Source organism: Dromiciops gliroides, chromosome 3 (assembly GCF_019393635.1).
Source record: "Dromiciops gliroides isolate mDroGli1 chromosome 3, mDroGli1.pri, whole genome shotgun sequence".
NCBI lineage: Eukaryota > Metazoa > Chordata > Mammalia > Microbiotheria > Microbiotheriidae > Dromiciops > Dromiciops gliroides.
The window spans coordinates 157785908-157807406 of NC_057863.1; the positions used below are offsets into that span (position 1 = coordinate 157785908).

General features: G+C 38.2%; 1 protein-coding gene across 30 annotated transcripts in view; it reads right to left on the minus strand.

Moving 5' to 3' along the window:
- Positions 1–21499, minus strand: part of DOCK9 (dedicator of cytokinesis 9) — a 366360-nt gene that overhangs the window by 210097 nt on the left and 134764 nt on the right. For 2 of the 30 annotated variants that reach the window (XM_043997734.1, XM_043997739.1), the window contains exon 1: positions 6227–6520. The exons of 27 other annotated variants lie outside the window; for them this stretch is intronic. In XM_043997734.1, coding sequence (XP_043853669.1) covers positions 6227–6346 — 120 coding nt within the window. In that variant the 5' untranslated portion in view covers positions 6347–6520. Of the gene's footprint in view, positions 1–6226; positions 6522–21499 lie in introns of those variants that run through there. One more of the 30 variants, XM_043997722.1, reaches the window with a different exon arrangement.

The following is a 21499-nucleotide window of genomic DNA, read 5'->3' on the forward strand; positions in this document are numbered from 1 at the left end:
TCAGTCAATGATAATTTTTTAACTGCATGCTCCTGTGCCAGGCACTGCGTTGGGCATACAAAGAGGCAAAAGTATAGTGCCTGCCCTAAAGAGCTCACAATCTAGTGAGGGAAAGAAGAAACAAATACTTACAAAAAGCTAGTTACCCTTTTCCACACTGCAGCTTTCCCATCGCAGTTTCAATAGATTGAGGGTCGGCATAAGAAATTACATGGTAATTTGGGGGAAGTTTTGAGGAAACCACCATGACAGGCAAAGGCAGACAACACAGAAAAAAGTTAGAAAACTCAGAAACGTATAAATATATGTATCATACTATATAATATCAACCAAATTTTACAGTAAGGGGCTGCAAACACCCCATAAAAGAAAAAAGAGAAAATTCAGACTTCTCTGGTATGCAGGGAGAACCCAAAACTTGTAAAATAAATTTTCCAGATTGCAGAGGCACCAAGCCCTAAACCGGCATTGTAGAGGGGATAACTGTATCTCCATGATACATTGATGGGGTAAAAGAGAGAAAAGGCACTAGAATTAAGAGGCTTTGGGAAAGGCTTTTGCTCTGTAGAAGATGAGGTTTTAGTTGAGACTTAAAGGAAGCCAGGGAAGCCACTAGACAGAGAATAATAAGAAGGCCGAGGATATTCCAGGCAGGGGGTGGACAGACAGTAAAATTACTGGAGCTTAGAGATGGAGTGTCTATTTGTGGAATAGCAAGGAGGCCAAGAAATATGGTATAAGAAGGCTAGAAAGCAAGATTATGAAGGGCTTTGAATGCCAGAAGATTTTGTTATTGATCCTAAAGGTAACAGGGAAGTCATTGGAGTTTAGTGAGTAGGGGGGAGTGTGGCATGATTAGAACTGCCACTTTACAATAAGGAAACCCAGGAAATCAACTCCATAGGGTCTGGGGCCGATCCAGCTCCAGGAGATACAGAGAAATGACTGACACGTTCCTTACCTCCCATCCCTCATCCCACTGGAGGAATGGATTTTCCTATCTACTTTTTTTTTCTAGTGAGGCAATTGGGTTTAAGTGACTTGCCCAGGGTCACACAGCTAGTAAGTGTCAAGGGTCTGAGGCCGGATTTGAACTCAGGTACTCCTGACTCCAGGGCCACCTAGCGGCCCCTCCTATCTACTCTTAAGATATTTATTGGCAAGTCTTTTTTTCTCTTTATCCACAACTAAGGACAGTGTAGGAGAAAGTGTATGTTTGTGTATGAGGGCAGAGGATGATCCTACTGATTTAATTCTGTTACTTCTAGTTTTATGTCTTAATTAAATACTTTGCCATTGGGTTTGTCGGTTCCTGAATCATCTGTAAATACAAAATATGCAAGTGATGGAAGCTCAGTCCAGGATTTTACCCCCTAACATTGTTACCTGTCACCTGCCACAGTAGCAAAAGAGTTTCAGAGCCAGAATATAGGGGAGCCCCCAAATCAATGAAGTATCATGCATTTTAGGTTGACTGTATGCAAACAAGTGGCTCTGTTAGCCACCCGTTGGACATTGTTCCTATGGAGAAAATGTATTTCAAGATCCAAATGAATGACTTTCAAATGACATTATGGAGAATTTATAGGTTGGGAACTACTTGTATTCTGATGTTCCTTGACATCCTGCCCCGCCCCCCTCCAAAAGGGCTTTTCTTTAGAATGTTCCTCTGTTGTTATTCACCCACAAAGTAGTTTTTCATAACTTTGGAGGTGAGCCCAGAAGTAGAATGGAAAAGTTTCACCATTAACCTCTTGCTCTTACTGCAGGGGGTACATAATACCTAAGACACCTACAAATTTACCTTTCAGCCTAATGAATTTTACAAATTGTTTCAAGTCATCCATTAGTCTCAAAAATACACATGAACTTTCCTGACAACTGAAACACGGACACTGTTTAGGGAAAATACAACTATTTATAGTTTTGGAAAGGGGAAAGAAAATACAATATACCCATTGCAAGCATGAGAGAAACTGGGAATTATACATTAAAAGTATTGTATGTGATCATAAGTAATATTAAAAGAACTTAACTTATTAATAAAGGTACATTTTGAATAGAAAAAAATGAATCTTTGTAGGGGGCGGTAAAGGGTATTGGTCTAGACTTGGCATTTCCTCAATGTAGGTGAACTTTGAGTGTGAAAACTTCCCTCCAGCAATGCAGTTTGCCGTTTTTATCTGAAACTTTCCAATTGTTCACCCACATTTAGTGGTTAATCACTGGGACCCATGGTCATGTACCCTAGCCATACTGTCAGGACTTTAAACTTAGGTCTTTCCTGACTACCTACTGTGCCATGTTATTTATCAAGTCTCTTTTTACATTTTTTCTCAAGATTATGTGCAGTTTTAGAGATACAATATTCTTAATCATAACAAATCCTATGAGTCCCTAGGCAGCTAACTCAAAGTGTTAGGAGTTTCAACAATTGGCCGACCACTGTGAGACCCAGGGCTAGTCCACTTAAACCGTATCTGCCTCAGTTTCCCCAACTGTAAAATGGGGGATAATCACACACTATCCGAATGGCTAATATGTCAAAACGGAAAATGTTGGATGATGGAACGCAATGTGAGAAAAACTGGGACGTAATGTCAGTATGTTGGTGGAGTTGTCAACTAACTGATCCACTTCATTCTGGGAGAACAATTTGGAACTATACCCAAAGAGCTATAATACTGTGCATACCCTTTGAATCCAGCAATCTCCACTGCTTAGGTTTATATCTCAAAGACATAAAAAAAAAAGGGGGATGGGAGGAGGACCTATTGTACAAAAATATTTCATAGCAGCCTTTTTTTGTGGTGGCTATGAATTAGAAATCAAAAGGAATGCCCATCAATTGGGGGACTGGCTAAACAAGCTGTAAGTATATGATCGTAATGAAATATTATTGTGCTATAAGAAATAACAAGCAGGATGAATTCAGAAAAACCTGGAAAGACATAGATGAAACTGATATATAGTGAAATGAACAGAAGCAAGAGAACATCGTACTACACAGTAACAGGAATCCTATTTGATAAAGAACTCTGAATGTCTCAGCTATTCTCAGCAATACAATGATCAAGACAATCCTAAAGGATTATTGATGAAGCATACTATCCACCTCCAAAGAGAAACTGAAATGATTGAATACCAGACTCAAATATGCTATTTTCGCTTTTCTTTCATTTTTTCTTTTATACAAATCATTAATATGATAATGTTTTACAATACTGCATATGTATAACCTATATCTGATTGCTGACCCCCTCGAGGAGGGGGTAGAGGATAGGAGAGAAGGGAAGGATAGAATTTGGAACTCAAAACTTTAAATAAAAAATTTTTAAATAAAATAAAATGAAAGAGATAACAAGAGTACCTACCTCCCAGGGCTGTAGTGTGGATCAAGTGAGATAAAACCTGTAAAGCTCTTAGCACGGTGCCTGCACATAGTTGGTGCTTTAAAAATTCTCAGGCAGCTAGGTGGCACAGTGGATAAAGCATCAGCCCTGGATTCAGGAACACCTGAGTTCAAATCTGGCCTCAGACACTGACACTTACTAGCTGTGTGGCCCTGGGCAAGTCACTTAATCCTCATTGCCCCCTCCCCACTTTTGTTCCTTCCTAAAAATAAACACCATTACAACAAACAACAAACTCATTGTGGCTGTGCCTACACAAAGCATTTTTTAAAGAAAGATAAGATGAATTCCATCAGTTCACTGGTCAGTAATTCTATCAATAAATTAGCTAGTCAGATTCAGCAACATTTTCAAAAACATCTTGAGGCTAAATTTAATGCATTAAAAATGAATAAGGGGAGCACCGGCCCTGGAGTCAGGAGTACCTGGGTTCAAATCCGGCCTCAGACACTTGACACTTACTAGCTGTGTGACCCTGGGCAAGTCACTTAACCCCAATTGCCTCACTTAAAAAAAAAAAAAAGAAATGAGTAAGGGGGGGCAGCTAGGTGTCGAAGTAGATAAAGCACCGGCCCTGGATTTAGGAGGACCTGAGTTCAAATCCAGCCTCAGACACTTGACACTTACTAGCTGTGTGGCCCTGGGCAAGTCACTTAACTCCCACTGCCCCAAAGAAAAATGAATAAGGCCTGCATACATGCACGCTTAAGTAGTCTTGTTACTCTTATTATTTAACAATCATCTTGTCTTCCTTACTTCTCACACATCAAAGGCTATTTATTTTCTTTCTGATGGGGGCGGGTGGGTTGGGGCCTCTTGCCATATAACCATTGCCTCTAACTCTTTTACAAGTAGAGATCAGGTCTTTTTTCTGCAAGTGGTTCATTGTTGCAAGGAAAGCCTCTTGCCAGGCTGATGCCCCATCTTTATCTATTATAATGAAAAAAGAAAAAAACCTGAATTTGATCTAGTAGGTTAGTTAGCAACAAAAGTAGTCAATAACAAACAACTGCCATGTTTTCCGGCTATTTTTCTGATCATCTAAAAGAAAGCGAACTCTTAAAAGGTCGGATGTGCAATGATAGATGACCTATATTATACTGCAGCTGTCTGCCTTGTATACCCCTGGACCTGAAATATTTCTAAACATCTGGAGAATCCACTGTCAAAAAGATTTTTTTTCCAGGATATTCTCAAGGGGACCTAAACCACACAACTTCCTCCAAAAAATCAAAAGCAACATTAGGAGAGCTTTTTACCAGCTGAGGACTACAAGCTATTCGGGTCCTGCACTTTCCAACTGGAAGATAAACTATTGTTGTCATAGGATAGAGCAGATGAGAACCATGGTTGTCTAAAAGAATACACCAAGGCCAGAAAAGAACCTAAATTTCGTAGCTGAAAACTTGCATTAAAAGTTGTGGTTTCACTGACTTTTTCAACTTTGGTTGCTAGCACGTCATGGTTTAAAGAAGAGATTTTTCACCTATCTATGTGTCCTGGACCCCCTTGGCAGTCTAGTGAAGCCTAGGGACCTCTTTCTCAGAATAATGTTTTAAATGATAAAATAAAACATGTGGAATTACATAAATGCAATTATTGGCATCTTTTTAAAACAAATTCACGTGTCCCAGGTTAAGAATTTCTGTTTTATAGGCAGTATAAGGTAACAACACAATGTCTCATGTCATGGTGGGGGAAAGAGGAGCAATTATAATCAAATCTTATTTGTTGGTGCAAGGAATGTTTTTAAGTTCAGGTTCTTAACTACATACTTTAGTTTAATTGCAAATTAGCTTAAAATGGTACCTAAATACTTTATGAGAATAGCAGTTGAGCCCACAACAGTTTTAATCACTATATAAAATCACTAACTACTAGTTTAACAATCCCTGTAGAAGACCTCTGAAAAGCTCAATTGTCTGCGCTGGAGTGTGGGTTTTTGCAGCTTGCTTAAAAAAATTATGTGCCTTTTATTGTACCAAGAAATTCCACCAGAAGCACAGCCTACTCATTGATAACAACAACCCGACTATTTTCACATTCCTCACTCAGAAAGTCCCTTGACGTGTTCACGTTTTCCTAACTGCAAAAGCTTGGCTAATGGAATCCAATGAAACTTTACTCTGGGGTGGCGGAGAGTTTAGTCTCCTCCCGACTTGCTTCCAAATTTGCCTTCTAAATAAAATGAATGAGACAGAATGCCCTTCCTCAGGTCTGCTCTTCAATGCATTATCAGAAGCTCAGAAAACGCTTGTACGTAATGTTTTCTGGTTGCTCCGAGAGAGAGAAAGAGAGAGAGAGAGAGAGAGAGAGAGACAGAGAGAGACAGAGAAGAGAGGAGAGTGGAGCGAGGAGAGAGAGGAGTGAGAGAGAGAGAGAGAGAGAAACCCATAACTGATAGCGTGAAACTTTTGGGGGGGAAAAAGCCACCCTCTTTCCCCCCCTTTAAAGAGAGAGCCCAGGGGACAACTGCAACTGAACGGACCCCAAATTGGCCGGGATTTTAAATTTAGAAAGGCAGAAGCTAGGGTGGGACTCTGGTCCTGAACAATGTCTATTGATTCATGGACCAAGAAGGCTCCTGGAAACCGAAGCCACCAACAAAATATAAACATCTCTGGGACTAAGGAAGAAGAATCCTAAACCAGAGGATCTGGCCAGAGACGCAGGAGTGTATTGGTTAACAAGTGAAGAAAACGAGAGCACACACTGCTATCAAACTTTGTGACAAAATACTGATGCTTTTCAGAAGGAGCAAGAGCCCTGAGGGTAGGAAAGGAAATAAAGCTGTCACTTAAAGATTCTCTTACCGGCACTTCTACCGGGGTCTCCACCTCCACTTCACCCTGGGGAGAAGCATCCTTGTACCGGAGCGGAGATTCTATCACAAGTTCTTTTTTGGCATTCCTATTATTTGTTCTCGCCTGCATCCTCAGCTGAAAACTCACTTCGGAATGACGGTAAGAGCGACAAGTCCTGAATCCGTGGACATCCAAGTTAAGGGCATGCCAGTTATCCAACTCCAGGAAAGGAGTGCTTCCTTTTCCCCCCTCCCCAGGCACAAGTGGTCACACATGCCACTGGGCTAATTCAACTACCAAAGCTGTAATCTGCAAAGCCTGTTGTGGGGAAGCATGACAGAGGAAGGCCGGCCTCCAAACCCTCTGGAAAGGGAGGAACCCACGTTCATGCCAAATTGAAAACAAACCAAAAAAAAAAAAAGATACAATACACAGTGTGCTGCTTCTCTGATAAAGACATGCCTTATTGCATCAGTCTACAAACGCTCACGAGCTAAAGCAATTTCCTTACAACACTGGCAAAGTTAAATGAGGGCTACAGTAGAGAGCACCAAACTGTTCATAATTTGGATATACTACAAATACTGAAATAGAGAGGCTGAAGTTGAGCTGCCGTACTTATTTTCTGCTGAGTAATAATGTAACCCTTTAAAGGATTTTCAAAGTGCTTTATGTGTTATCTCATTTGAGAATCATATGTGATTGGCTTCACTCTGGTAAGTCCACCATGGCTAAATAAGTTCCTGGCTATATGAAAAGCAGGAGAAATAATTGGCTGCTTCCACTTTGGTCCCCAAAGCTAAGTGTTTATTGGTTTAAGTAAAGAAGTTTGTTCCTTATTAAAAAGCATTTCATAACACTGATGAAATTAAAGCTCATTTGCATTTCATATCAGGAAGTCCATCAAGTATTTTCATGTGGCAATTCCTCTGACAAAAGCCAAAGGCCATTATGAAGCAAAGAAGCCTGAGTCAAATAAGATTCATTGAACACCTACTATGTGCCCAGTACTTTACCCGGGGCTTCAGAGGTAAAAATCCAAGACTGACGTAGGCCTACAAGGAATCGCCAATCTATTTGTGAAGATAAAACTAAATCCAGTGAAATAACCAGTGAGCAATGAAGACAATATATAATTACATACTAAATTGAGAAGAGAAATAGATACAAAAACACACTTAATGAATGAGGTAATTGTTACCTCCTGGTGTGGTTAATATACCTGTGCACAAGCATACTTAAATCCACCATTATGTTTTTATTATTTCCTACAACTCTAGAAGTAATTTAAGAATATGATCTCATCTTACAGGGTAAGAAAATCAAGGAACAGAGAGTTTGTTAAGTGATTTAACAAAAGTCACAAGGAGAGTAAGTGTTAAAGGTGTGATTAAAAGCTTTACTTCTGAAATTTCTGCAATGCTTATCCCAATGTGCCACTATGCCTCATTTCCCTGGTGTGTATATGTATGTCGGCCATTCCGTCTCAGCAATTTGAATGAGTCATTGTCACTTGTGGAAGTAGGAACATTATTACCTAGGTGTGGATATTGAAATTTTGTTTATGCTGTTTTATAATGTAAGTTACTCAACAGCCTCCCCTCCATAAACACAACTGTTGATTCTGTACAAAAATAGTTGGTTTTGTACTAATTTCAATACTTTAGAGATTTCTTCCTTCAATGACACGGACATTCTCTGACAGAGACCTCAACCATGTTAAAGGCTAAAATTCTAGCTATACTGTCTAAAAATCTAATGGGTGGTCGCCAATAAATTATAAGCTTTAGCAAGAGTTAGACTTTTAAGCATTTATTAAGGAAAATAAGAATTTGGTAAAGAGAGAGAGGTCTAGATTCATCTATCTATTAAAGGGAGAGCACATTTCTAGCTCCCTTGTCCACCAGAGTGGACAAGCTCAGGAAAGAGAGCGAGTCAGAGCGCCAGCCTCCCCCTTCTTCCTCCCACAAGCCAATGTCAAAGTGGCATCATTCCAATTGTTACAACCATAACTTGTAATCTTTAGCCTAAAAATGTTTATCTCCTAATGTCAGTCTTATTTCTGGTGATGATGCTCTCCAAATTTAGCTAGGGACAAGACCCATAAAGTCAAATCTTTTTCAGCTTGGTAAAACATGCTGGAAATTACTAGAATACCATTGACAATCTTCAAGAAATGAGGGTCATAAAGATCAAAGAAAGAGGGAAAGTACCCATATTTACAAAAGCTTCATGGCAGTTCCTAAAAACAAACAAACGAACCTAAGAAATCAATTGGGGAATGAACAAAAATTATGGTATGTGAATATAATAGAATACTATTGTTTCCAGAGGAGGTGACAGATGGATGCTTCCAGAAACACCTGAGAGAGAATACTCTTATGCACCAACACAAAGTGAAGTGAAACCAATTCAGACAATATCAAGAACAAAAAATTTTGAAAGACTTAAAAATTCTGATCAATGCAATGACTCACATGATTCCCAAGCCTACAAAATAAAGCATGCTACCTGACAGAGTTGATAGACTTAGGATGCAGAAAAGGACATTTTTAGACAAGACCCATGTGGGAATTTGTTTTGTTTGATGATGCATTTTTGTTACAAAGCTTTTGCTTCTCCGTTTCTTTTTTTTTTTCTAATGAGGGAAGGAGAGATATATACTGGTTAATTGAAAAAATACCCTTTCACGGTCATGTTAAGTTTTCACTGGGTCTTCCCCATCATTGTATCACTGTATTTATAGTTTTCTTGATTCAGCTTATTTTACTCGACATCAATTTGTAAGCAGTTTGTTTCTCTGAAGTATTCCTAATAATAATAATAATGATAATGATAATTTTATAATACTATTCCATTATATTCACATAACATAGCTTTGTCAGCCATTCCCCAATTTAAAAAACACCTAACTTGTCTCCATTTTTTTCTGACCACAAAAAGTGCTTTAGGAATATTTTTGTATATGTTGGACAATTGTTTCAGTCTTGACTTCCTTGAGTTACGTGCCAGTAGTGGGATCGCCAGGACAAGGGGCAAAGACAATTTAGTCACTTTTCTTAAATAGTTCCCAAATGAAATCTAGAATGAGTAGACTACTTCACAATTCCTCCCACAGTGCATGAGTATAGTAGTCTACCCACAGCCCCTGCAATACTGACTATTCCCCTCTTTGGTCAACAATGTATATGGTGTGAGGAGAAATCTCAGAATTTCTCTGATTTGTATTTCTGATTATTGGTTTGGAGCATTTGTTATGAAATGATTTACTATTTACAGTCCTTCATTTGAAAAGTCTTTGTTCATGTCCTTCATTGGAAAAGTCTTTGTTCATGTTGTTTGACCACTTATCTAACAGGGAAAGGCTTTTCGGTGTTTTATTTCTGTATCAATTCCATGGGAAGAAGGTTGTGTTTTTTTAACCATTCTCTTTGTTGAACCACTACTTTAAAAAGCCTCAGAATATTTTTTAAATTGCCCCTTCTTTAGTTATTAAACTGATTATACCTTTTGACCCTATGATTCCATTACTCAGAATATACCCCACTGAATGACATGATTATTTCTCTTATAGTAATAACCAATTATTGAATTAGGACTAAGGTTTTTCCTCCTTTTCTACTTCCTTATTCAGAAATCAGCCCCATAGGTTATTCAGGCAGCCTTTAAAGTGCAGGGCTGATAATGAGAAGGAAAATTCACATCTCTTCAAATGGTAAGAAATTTTAGTTTAGGTGAATTGATGGATTCTGGTCCATTGTGTTTTACTCAGACAGGTCTGGGGGAAAAATAGATTCTCCCTTTTTTCTAGATTAACCCAGATGGGGTGATATGGGTATAGATAAATTTCTCTGACCAAGACTGAGTGATCAGAGTAATGTCCCCCAGACCCTCATGAGAATAAGTCCACCTCTCATTATAATGTTCATTCTCTCATTACCTGTTTTTTTGGTGAGGCAACTGGGGTTAAGTGACTTGCCCAGGGTCACTCAGCTAGTAAGTGTCAAGTGTCTGAGGTCAGATTTGAACTCAGGTCCTCCTGAATCCAGGGCCAGTGCTCTATCCACTGAACTACCTAGCTGCCCCCTCTCATTACCTGTTAACCAATCAGAGCCACCCTTAGGAACACCCACTTTTCCAAGAGCATTGAGTAGGTTCCATGAGGGGTCTTTGGCATTTAAGATAACCACTGACCCTTTTATTAATTATTGCTAGCATGATAAATAAAATGATTAAATATCCAGAAACTATGTCTCAGAAACTGAAGTCGTAAAGAAATAAAAGATTAAATATCCAGAAACTATGTCTCAGAAACTGAAGTCGTAAAGAAATAAAAGACAAAAAGAAAAAAAATATATGTATATATTTATATGCATATATACACATATTTATTGTGTGCATGTAAATACATAGATGCATATATATGTATATTCACAGCACTGAATGCAGAGCAAAGAACTATGAGCACTCTATATTTTATATGCATATATGTACTAACATATGACATGTATATGAATACACACACATACACAAGTTACAATCGCATAAATTAAAACATTCTTAAAAAGCCTAATTCAGACTAACTGAAATGACCAATATTCATTCCAAAGAACAGACAATAAAAAATACTACCTTCTCAGTAGAAATGGTTCAGATTACAGATGAAGAACTACATGCCCTGAGTGTCACTATGTTCGCTGGTTTTTCTTTTCTTTTTTTTTTTTTTGCATTTTTATTTAAAGTTTTCAGTTCCAAATTTTATCCCTCTCTCCTTCCCTGAGGTGGTAAGCAATCAGATATTAGGTTATACATGTGCAATTATGTAAAACATTACCATATTAGTCATTTTGTATAGGAAGACTAAAATAAAAGGAAAAATATGAAAGAAAGTGAGAAATAATATGCTTCAGTCTGTGTTTAATCAATATCAGTTCTTTCTTTGGAAGTGGATAGGATGTTTCATCATTAGTCCTTTAGGATTGTCTTGGATCATTGTATTGCAGAGAATAGCTAAGCCATTCAGTTCTTCATCAAACAATATTCCTGTTATGGTGAACAACAGTCACCTGGTTCTGTTCACTGCACTATACATCAGTTCATGTCTTTCTAGGTTTTTCTGAAATCATTGTATGTTATTTCTTATAGCACAACAATATTCCATTACAATCACATACCACAGCTTGTTCAGCCATTCCCCCAACTGATGGGCATTCCTTTGATTTCCAATGCTTAGCCACCACAAAAAGAGCTGCTATAAATATTTTTGTACAAATAGGTCCTTTCCCCTTTTGTTGGATGTCTTGGGGATACGGACCTAGCAGTGGTATTGCTGGATCAAAGGGTATACACAGTTTTATAACCCCTTGGGCATGGTTCAAAATTGCTCTCCAGAATAGCTGGATCCGTTCATAACTCTACCCCAGTTTTCCCACATCACCTCCAACATCCAACATTTCCCGTTTTTTGTCATATTGGCCACTCTAATAGGTGTTTTAATTTACATTTCTCTGATCAATAGTGATTTAGAGCACTTTTTCATATGATTCTGAATTGGTTTCTTTGTGACAAAGGAAGGTCCTATGTGGAGGAGGTGGGCAAAGATACACAGAAAATGTCTGCGCTATGGGAAAAAAAAGAATATCAGTAAAATTTATGAAATATGGGGAAAGAAAGTAGTCTATATCCCCAAAAGGTTCAGTTTATGCCCCCCGCCAAGTTGGGGGAGGGGGAGGAAAGGTGGACCTCAGAAAAAGGAGAGCCATGGTGACAAGACCCTGAGGAGGCAGACCAAGGCCAAGTGATGGAGGCAGGGGGAAAGACCTTAGCTTTAGAAGGCCAAGGTCTCCCACTACATCCTGGGGCACTTCCAGTCATCTTGACCTATGTCTTGCTACTGGACTCAGATGACTCTGGCAGAGAGAGTGAGGCTGATGACTCTGCACAGTTCTGCCTCACTTAAATCCAATTCCCTTGCAGGTAAAGACATCACCCTCCTGATGCCATTGGTCATCTCCGTGAATGAAGGACAAACGACAAAAACAACACAGACGTAGAGTAGGTCAAAGTTGGTTAAACTATCGTCCTGTTCGTGATGACAGCTCTGAATTCTAATAAGGATCTATGTGAGCCTGGATTTGAGAACTCAGCTCTTCCTGACTCCAGGTTGAGTGTTCTATCCACTGAGCCACCTTAGCTGCCTCTAAATCAGGCAATATTTGGTTTAGGACTTTTCATCTATCATATGGCATGCTTATGGAGCTGGATAAGTACAAAATAAAAGGGGCACATTAACCCTGCCAAAAAAGCTACTCCACACACCTAATTCCCTCAGGAATCTTCCTACCTCTCTTCCCAAGTAGCCACATGTCCCTGGTTCCCTCCCATTATTATAACCCTGGACAAGTGGAATGGAGGGAAGCTGTAGCAACCTGCCTTCAAGGCTCCTAGCTATCTGTTAGTAAGAAAGTCAGCAGAGGGGCATGGAGGGAAAGGAGATGAATCCATTCATTTAGACCCCCTTGTTGGATCTCAGGCTATGCCAACTGAACACTTATCCCCTTACTGTCTACCCACATCCTTCGATCCTGACACCGTGGGATACCAGATAATGGTGGCTGTTGTTTTCTCTTTAGGAATACCTACAAGGAACAATAACTACATGGAAATTGTAAGGAGTTTTGGATCACTAATTTATATACACAAGATAGGAATTCCATCATCTCCTACTAATTAGAAATCAACCACTAGCTTGGATTTTCACTACATCTTTGAATAAACACCCTATTGTTTAATTAAAGGGTGAGAACAGAGAAGGGTAGTTTTCCTATAATCTGTCTCCTCTTGACATACAAAAAAAAAAATCCTCCCTTTGCAAATTTTTACAGTATTTATTTCATTCAATGAAGACCTAAGTTCTAGTATCAAAGATGAGACAAAGGTTACCTTAACGTTTTTTTCTATCTCTGATTTCTGGCATATTTAGCAAAAAATAAGAACCATGTAGTGATTTGTTATAAAAGAGTTTCTCTATATGTTATATTTCAGCTCTCAATTAGATTAGTTCTCCTCATTAAGGACTTTTGGCACCAGTGAGATATTTAAAAGTATAATGAAGAACAACCAAAGATCCAAAGATTATGTGCTACTCAATTCATTGACTAGAAGGACAGGAACAAGCATCCAATTACCAGGTAATCGTCAATCAGTATATTCCAGAGGGCAAAGGAACTGGGACTACAGCCAAAAATCACGTACCCAGCAAAACTAAGCATCCTCTTTCAGAGGCAAACATGGAACTTCAAGGAGAAAGAAGACTTTCAGGCATTTGTTATGAAAAGACCGTGACTGAATAGAAAATTTGACTTTCAAATACAACACCCCGGAGAAGCATAAAAAGATAAACAGGAAAAAGACTTCATGAGGGATAATAAAAGATCAAACTGTTAACATTCCTATATGGGAAGATAATACAGAGGACACAGTCTGAACTGAATACGAAGGGAAGTTAAGGTTTTGTTCTTTGTGGGGTGTCTTATGTAGGGGGCCCGGATTTGGGCTTGGGGCCTCCTGGGTCCAGGGCTGGTGCATTGTCCACTGTGCCACCTAACTAACCCATAATGACATCTTTAAAATAGGGTTGAGGTGTAGGAGAAATAGACTGGGGGAGGGGGGAAGGGGAGAGATGGTCTGGGGAGAGGTTATTCATATGAAGGAAACAAGGAAAAAAGCTTATGGAGGGGAGGGGAAGAGGGGAAGGAATTGGGAGTGATTGAACCTTAATATCATCAGAATTGACTCAAAGAAGGACTAACATACATACTCCAGTGGGTCTAGTAATATATTTTGCCCTGAGGGAGGGGAGGGAGATAAGGGGGGGGGAGGGGAAGGAGGGAAAGGCAGATTCTGGGAGAGAGTAGTAAAAAGCAAAATACTTTCAAGGAAGGTGAAGATGTTCTGCATAATGGCACAAGTATGAAATATTGAATTGCTTGATTTCATAGGGAGGGTTGAGGAGAGAGGGAGGAAGAAAATTTGGAACATAGAATTAGCTCAAAGACCTTAAACTCATCAGAGTTGGCTCATGGAGGGAATAACATTCACACCCAGTTGGGAGGAGTAATCTATTTAACCTTACAGGAAAGTATGAGGGGAAGAGGATAAGGAAGGAAGGGTGGAAAAAAAGGGAGTGTAGAGTAGGGGAGGGGACAGTCAGAAGTAAAATACTTTTGAGGAGGAATAGTTTAAAAGAAGATGGAAAATAGAGTAAATATCATTGTAAGGGAATAGGATGGAGGGAAATAGTTATGATGACTTTGCTGGGCTAATAACGAAGAAAATTCTTTGTCAAGTTTAAGGTACATATTTAGGGTATGATGAACAGATCCTATTAGAAAAACTGGAAAGACCTACATGAACTGAAGCAGAGGAAATGGCACTGTATATACAATAACAGCAATAGTGTAAAATGATCTGCTGGGAAGCAAGTGGTTAGTTTCAGCAAGGCAATGGTCCATTATAACCCTGAAGGACTATGAAAATGGCAACCCATCTACAGAGAAAGAAGTGATAGTATCTGAAATAGGTGGAAACACATTTTTTTTCTTTTCTCTTTTTGGTGAGGCAATTGGGGGTTGGGGGACTTGCCCGGGGGTCATGTGGCTGGTGGGTGTTGGGTGTGGTGGGGCTGGATTTGGGCTCGGGTGCTCCTGGTTCCAGGGCCTGTGCTCTGTCCGCTGCACCACCTAGCTGCCCCTGGAAACACATTTTTTTTTAAAAAATGTTTTTTCTCTTTGACAATTCCTCAGTCTGAAGTTTTGGGAGTTTTTTGACTGTTTTTTCCTCACAACCTAGCTAATGTGGGAATGTTTTCCATGACTACTCATGTATAATTTATTTTGAAATGCTTGAGTTCTAGTGGGTGGGGGTGGGAATAGAGGAGGAAGAGAAGTTGGAACAATTTTTTTTTTTAAATTGATGTTAAAATTTGTTTTACATATATTTTGGAAAATAAAATTCTATTCTAAAAAAAATAAAATAAAAAAAAATTTTAAAAAATCGTCAATCAGTAAATAAACTTTTGTTAACTATCTACTATGATAATAAGCTCTGGGGATACAAAGAAGCATGAAAGACGGCCCTGCTACAAGGAGCTAACAAACTACAAACTACAGTGTACGAATAAATGGAAATAACCATCAGAGGGAGCACACTACAATTAAAGAGGATTGGGAAAGGTTTTCTGAAGAAGGGATTTTAGCTGATACTTAAAGGAAATTTCAGAGGCAAAGATGAGGAGAGAGAGCATTTCAGGCATAGGAGACAGCCAGTGGAAAATGCCTAGCATAGGGCAATGGGGTGTCTTGTTCAAGGAATAGAAGAAATCAGTGCCCCAGGATGGAGGGGAATAAGATATAAGAAGACTAGAAAAGTAGAAGGGGTCACGTTATAAAAGACTTTGAACACCAGAGGATTTTATATTTGATTCTGGAGGTGAAAGGGAAGCAGACTGGTAGTAATTAAAGAAGTTATGGGGGCAGCTAGGTGGCACAGTTGCTAACGCACCAGCCCTGGATTCAGGAGGACCTGAGTTCAAATCTGGCCTCAGACACTTGACACTTACTAGCTGTGTGACCCTGGGCAAGTCACTTAACTTTCACTGCACTGCCAAAAAGAGAAAAGAAAACAAAAGAAAAGAAGGAAGGAAGGAAGGAAGGAAGGAAGGAAGGAAGGAAGGAAGGAAGGAAGGAAGGAAGGAAGGAAGGAAGGAAGGAAGAAGAAGAAAGAAAGAAGAAAGAAAGAAAGAAAGAAAGAAAGAAAGAAAGAAGAAAGAAAGAAAGAAAGAAAGAAAGAAAGAAAGAAAGAAAGAAAGAAAGAAGGAAAGAAGGAAAGAAAGAAGGAAAGAGAGCAAATAATACCAGATTCTTCAACAAGCACAAAAGTATTCCCAAAAGATGGAAGAAGTAAAAAATACAGCTTTGCAAAAGGAGTATGGGGGTGGGGAGGAAGGAAGAATGCCTATACCTAAAAAGCTCTTAGAAGTACACATATAAAGGGAAAAGACCCATATGTACAAAAATACTTGTAGCAGCTCTTTTGTGGTGGCAACAAATAGGAAACTAAGGGGGTGCCCTTCAAATAGAGAATGGCTGAATAAATTATGGAATAAAAATATAATGGAATATAATTGTGCTGTAAGAAATGATGAAAAGGACAGTTTCACAAAAACTTGAGAAGACTTGTATGAACTGATGCAGAGTGAAGTGAGCAGAACCAGGGGAACAATTTATGCACTAACAACAATACTGTAAAAAGTGAACAGTTTTGAAAGCCTTCAGAATCTCATCAATGAAATGATCACCATCATTCCAGAAGATAAATGATGAAGAATGATAAATAGATGATAGACATGGGTTTGTATATAAGTATATGTGTATAAACATACATAATATGGATAAATAGATGATAGATATGGGTTTATATATACATATATGGATATAAACATATGGATATAATATAGATAGATGTTTAGATGATAGATAGATAGAAAGATAGATAGATAGACCGATAGATAAGATAGATTTATAGATACACAGACAGACTGACTGATCTCTGGCTAGAGGTGATGGACTGAACATGCAAAATGAGATGTGCATTTTTAGACACTGCCAATATAAGATTTTGTTTTGCTTGAATGTGCACATTTTTAACAAGGGTTTTGTTTTTCTTTTTTCTTTTTCTGGGGCAGAGAGAGGTGGGAGAGAGGTTACTTGAAAATAACAAAATTTAATTTAAATTTTACCCCCCAAATACACATAAGACACTGTTTTATTTGAAAGATGGAAGGAATCAATCACTGATCATCAATAAACATTTATTAAGTTTACTACTACTGCCAAACACTATGGGGATACAAAAAGAGGCAACAGACAGTTACTGCCTCAAGGAGCTTACAATTCTAATGGGAAAGATAACATGAGAACAAATATTACAAAGCAAGCTATACTGAGAATAGGAAATAATTAAAAGAGGGAAGGCACTGGAATTAAGAGAGGGTTGGAGAAAGCTTTCTGTAGAAGGTAGAATTTTATGTTGGGAACTTAAAAGGAAGAAAAGGAGGTAGCTAGATGGTCTCAGTGTAATATGGATATGTATAGATGGCTGTCCCAGAGTTAGGAAGACCTGAATTCAGATGTAGCCTCAGACACTCACTAGCTGTGTGACCATGGGCAAGTCACATAATCCTCTGCCTTAATCCACTGGAGAAGAAAATGGCAAACTATTCTAGTATCTTTGCCAAGAAAACCCCATGGGCAATATGGTACACTGGGACATGAGTCAGATACACATCAATAGCAACAACAGAGGAAGACAGGGAGATCAGTAAGGAAGAAAGGACATGCTATATAGAAAAAAATCCATCAAAAAAAAGACAAAAGCAATTCAAATGCTGAATAGATTAAAACCTTAGTTTACTTGGGAAAACTTAGTCACTTCACAAACACCGCCTAACAAAGGAGATCTAGCACTAGTCAAAGAAGGCCATCAATTAGAGATTAAAAGTATTTGAGCTTGCACATTCTTTTTGTGTGTTGTTTGGTTTTTTAAAGTTTTATATATGTTTTTTATTTATACACTAAAAATATTTATTGATTACTCCTACCTTATAAGAGGTCCCATAACAAAGTAAAATATTTAAGTATACTAGTAAGGCCATTAAGTCATCTTCCTATCCTCCCCATTGGAAAAAAATTATTATAACAAATGTGCACAGTCAAGTAAAACAAAGTGGCTTAGTACATAAGAGCATGAGTACTCAAGGCTGAGTATTACACACAAACATATACACACATATATATACACATATACACATATATACACACACTAGAAATATACAATACACTTAATATAGACACATACGACATATATGCATAAATCCATACACACATACATATATACATATTATATATATGTATATATATATAAATACATATACCTACCTCTCATTCTGAACCTTAACTCCATGACCATTCTGTTATGCATAGCATATTTCATCATTCATTCTCTGAAATCATGAATTTATTGATCATGGTTTTTATAGCTTTCAAAGATATTTGTTTTTACAGTGTCGTTGTCAATGTATAAATTGTTCACCTAGTTGGTTCTCATTTTATTCTATCAGCATGTAAAAGTTCTCAAAACTGTTCAGTTTTGTATTATTGATGTTAGTAGTATAAATTATTCTTCTGGTGCTACTTGCTTCCTTCTGCATCAGTTCCTATAAGTCTTTGCATGTCTCTTTGAAATCTTCTATACCCTCATTTTCTTCTAGCACAACAGTACTTACATTATATTGATATACCACAATGTATTCAGTCATTCCTCAATTGATGGACACATCCTGTAGGTTTCTAGTTTTTGCCTCCACAAAAAAGCTCCTAAAAATATTTTATACATAAAGGATCTTTTTCTATTTTTTCTTTCTCTCTTTTGGGTATACGGCCTAGCAAAGGTTTAGCTGGGTCAAAGGGTCATGCACTGTTTTGTAACTTTTTAAACATAATTCATATTGCTTTCCAGAATGATTGTGCCAATTCACAAGTGCACCAACATTTTCACCAACAGTGCCTGTCTTCCCACAGTCCCTGCAACATTTATCATTTTTGTTATCTTCACCACTCTGAAGGGTGTGAGATGGAATCTCAGACTGCTTTAATTGGCCATTTCTCTAATTAGTAGTGATTTGGAACATTTTATCATATGGTATAGATAGCACAGGTTTCTTCCATGAGAAGATGTCTGTTTATATCTTTAGAAAATTATCAATCAAAAAACATGTTCTATTTCTATAATGTTTGAATCAATTTCTATATATCTAAACATCTTGGAATTGAGACCTTTATCAAAAAAATCTTGGGCAGCTAGATGGCGCAGTGGATAAGAGCACCAGCCCTGGAAGTCAGGAGTACCTGAGTTCAAATCTGACCTCAGACACTTAACACTTATTAGCTGTGTGACCCTGGGCAAGTCACTTAAACCCCAATTGACCTCAACTAACAAAAAAAAATCTTGCTGCAAAGATATATTTTCCTAGTTGTTTTTCTTTTAATCCTAACTTTATGGTTTTTTTTACACAAAAACTTTTTTAATTTTATGAAATCAAAATGATCTATTTTATTTCCCTATGGATATTTCTATTCCTTGTTTGGTGACAAAACTTTCCAATCCTCCATAAAGCTGATACTTAATTTTTATCTAAACAGAAATTTGGTACTGGTTAAGAATAGATTTATCAGTGGAACTGCATAGGAACACACAATACAGAAGCAAAGGTATGATATATGATTAAGCATGAAGATGATAGATACTGGGATAAGGACTCACTATTTGACAACAAAGAGTTGGGAACACTGGACAGCAGTATGGAAGAAATTTAATTTAGACCAACATCTCACCACCCTTGCACCTCAATAGGCTTCAATGAAAAGATAAGAGCTATAAAGTTCACATCACAAACCAATTTTTAAAATGCCTGAACACTCTATTAATTTTTTATTGGAGCACATTTAACTAGTAGATATATACTTCTAGTAAAAACAATAAAATGACTGATGATAATTCTTTAGAATTAAAAAAGCATCACATGGGAAGCTGATCTAACCACTCTGGAGAGCAATTTGAACATATGCCCAAAGGGCAATCAAACTATGCATACCCTTTGATCCAGCAATACTACTAAGTCTGTAGGGGAAAAGGACTTATTTGTTAAAAAAAATATAGCAGCTCTTTTGTGGTGGTAAAGAATGAAAATCAAGGGATGCCCAACACCTGGAAGTGGCTGAACAAGTTGTGGTATATGAATGTAATGGAATAGAAAATGATGAGCTGGAGCAGCTAGGCGGTGCAGTGGATAAAGCACTGGCCTTGGATTCAGGAGGACCTGAGTTCAGATCTGGTCTCAGACACTTGTCACTTACTAGCTGTGTGACCCTGGACAAGTCACTTAACCCTCACTGCCCTGCCCAAAGAGAAGAGAGAGAGAGAGAGAGAGAGAGAGAGAAGAAAACAAAGAATGATGAGCAGATGGATTTCAGAAAAACCTGGAAAGACTTACATGAACTGATGCAAAGTGAAGTGAGCAGAACAAAGAGAACATTGTAGACATTAACAGCAGCACTGTGTGATGAATCAACTATGAATGACTTAACTATTTTCAACACTACAATGATCTAAGACGATTCTAAAACATTCATGATGAAAAATGCCACCTCCAGAGAAAGAACTAATGGAGTCTAAATGCACACCAAAGCATACTATTTTTCACTTTATTGTTTCATGATTTTTTTCTTCTGGCTTGTTTCTTTTTCTGCAACAAGACTAATAAAGAAATATGTTTTACGTGAACCCTCAGGAAGGGAGGTGAGAACATTTTGAACTCAGATATTTCTTAAATGAGTGTTAAATTTTTCTTTACATGTAACTAGAAAAAATAAAATACTAATTTTTAAAAAGCCTACAAGTAACTCTTAGATATGTCCACCTCTGAACTTGCTGAATTGAAAGGTATTGATGACTTACTTGAAGAAAAAAGCCACTGCAACAATCCTGTGCCTTGTGGGGGGAATATTCCTTTATCAGACTCCCCAAATTCTAAACACCCCCAGACCCAGACCTGCAGTGGTAGGGGCAGGGTCCTACAGGGCAGAGATTATACCCTGGTGTCTTTTTAAAAGATCAGGGCTCTCAGGCTCTCAGCAAAAAGCAAAACCCCTGGGGCAGCTAGGTGGCGCAGTGGATAGAGCACCAGCCCTGGAGTCAGGAGTACCTGAGTTCAATCCGGCCTCAAGACACTTAACACACACTTACTAGCTGTGTGACCCTGGGCAAGTCACTTAACCCCAATTGCCTCACTTAAAAAAAAAAAAAAAAGCAAACCCCTAAGTGCTATACATTTTCCTGTGAACTACCTCACTGCCCATTTGTCTTAATAATTATTATAATTCACATGGGCCCCTTTTAAGTCTAATTTAGACAGAAGTTTGCAAATTAAAACTTGATATAAGGAGTAGATCACTAGACTTGGAGTCAGAAGAACTAGATTTAAGTCCACTCCTCTTCGCTTACAAGCTATGTGACAATGACTGAGTTACTTAATCTCTGGGTCTGTTTCATCATTAGTAAGATGGAGATGATTCTAGGGGCAGCTAGGTGGTGCAGTAGATAGAGTACCGGCCCTGGAGTCAGGAGGACCCGAGTTCAAATCTGGCCTCAACCACTTAACACTTA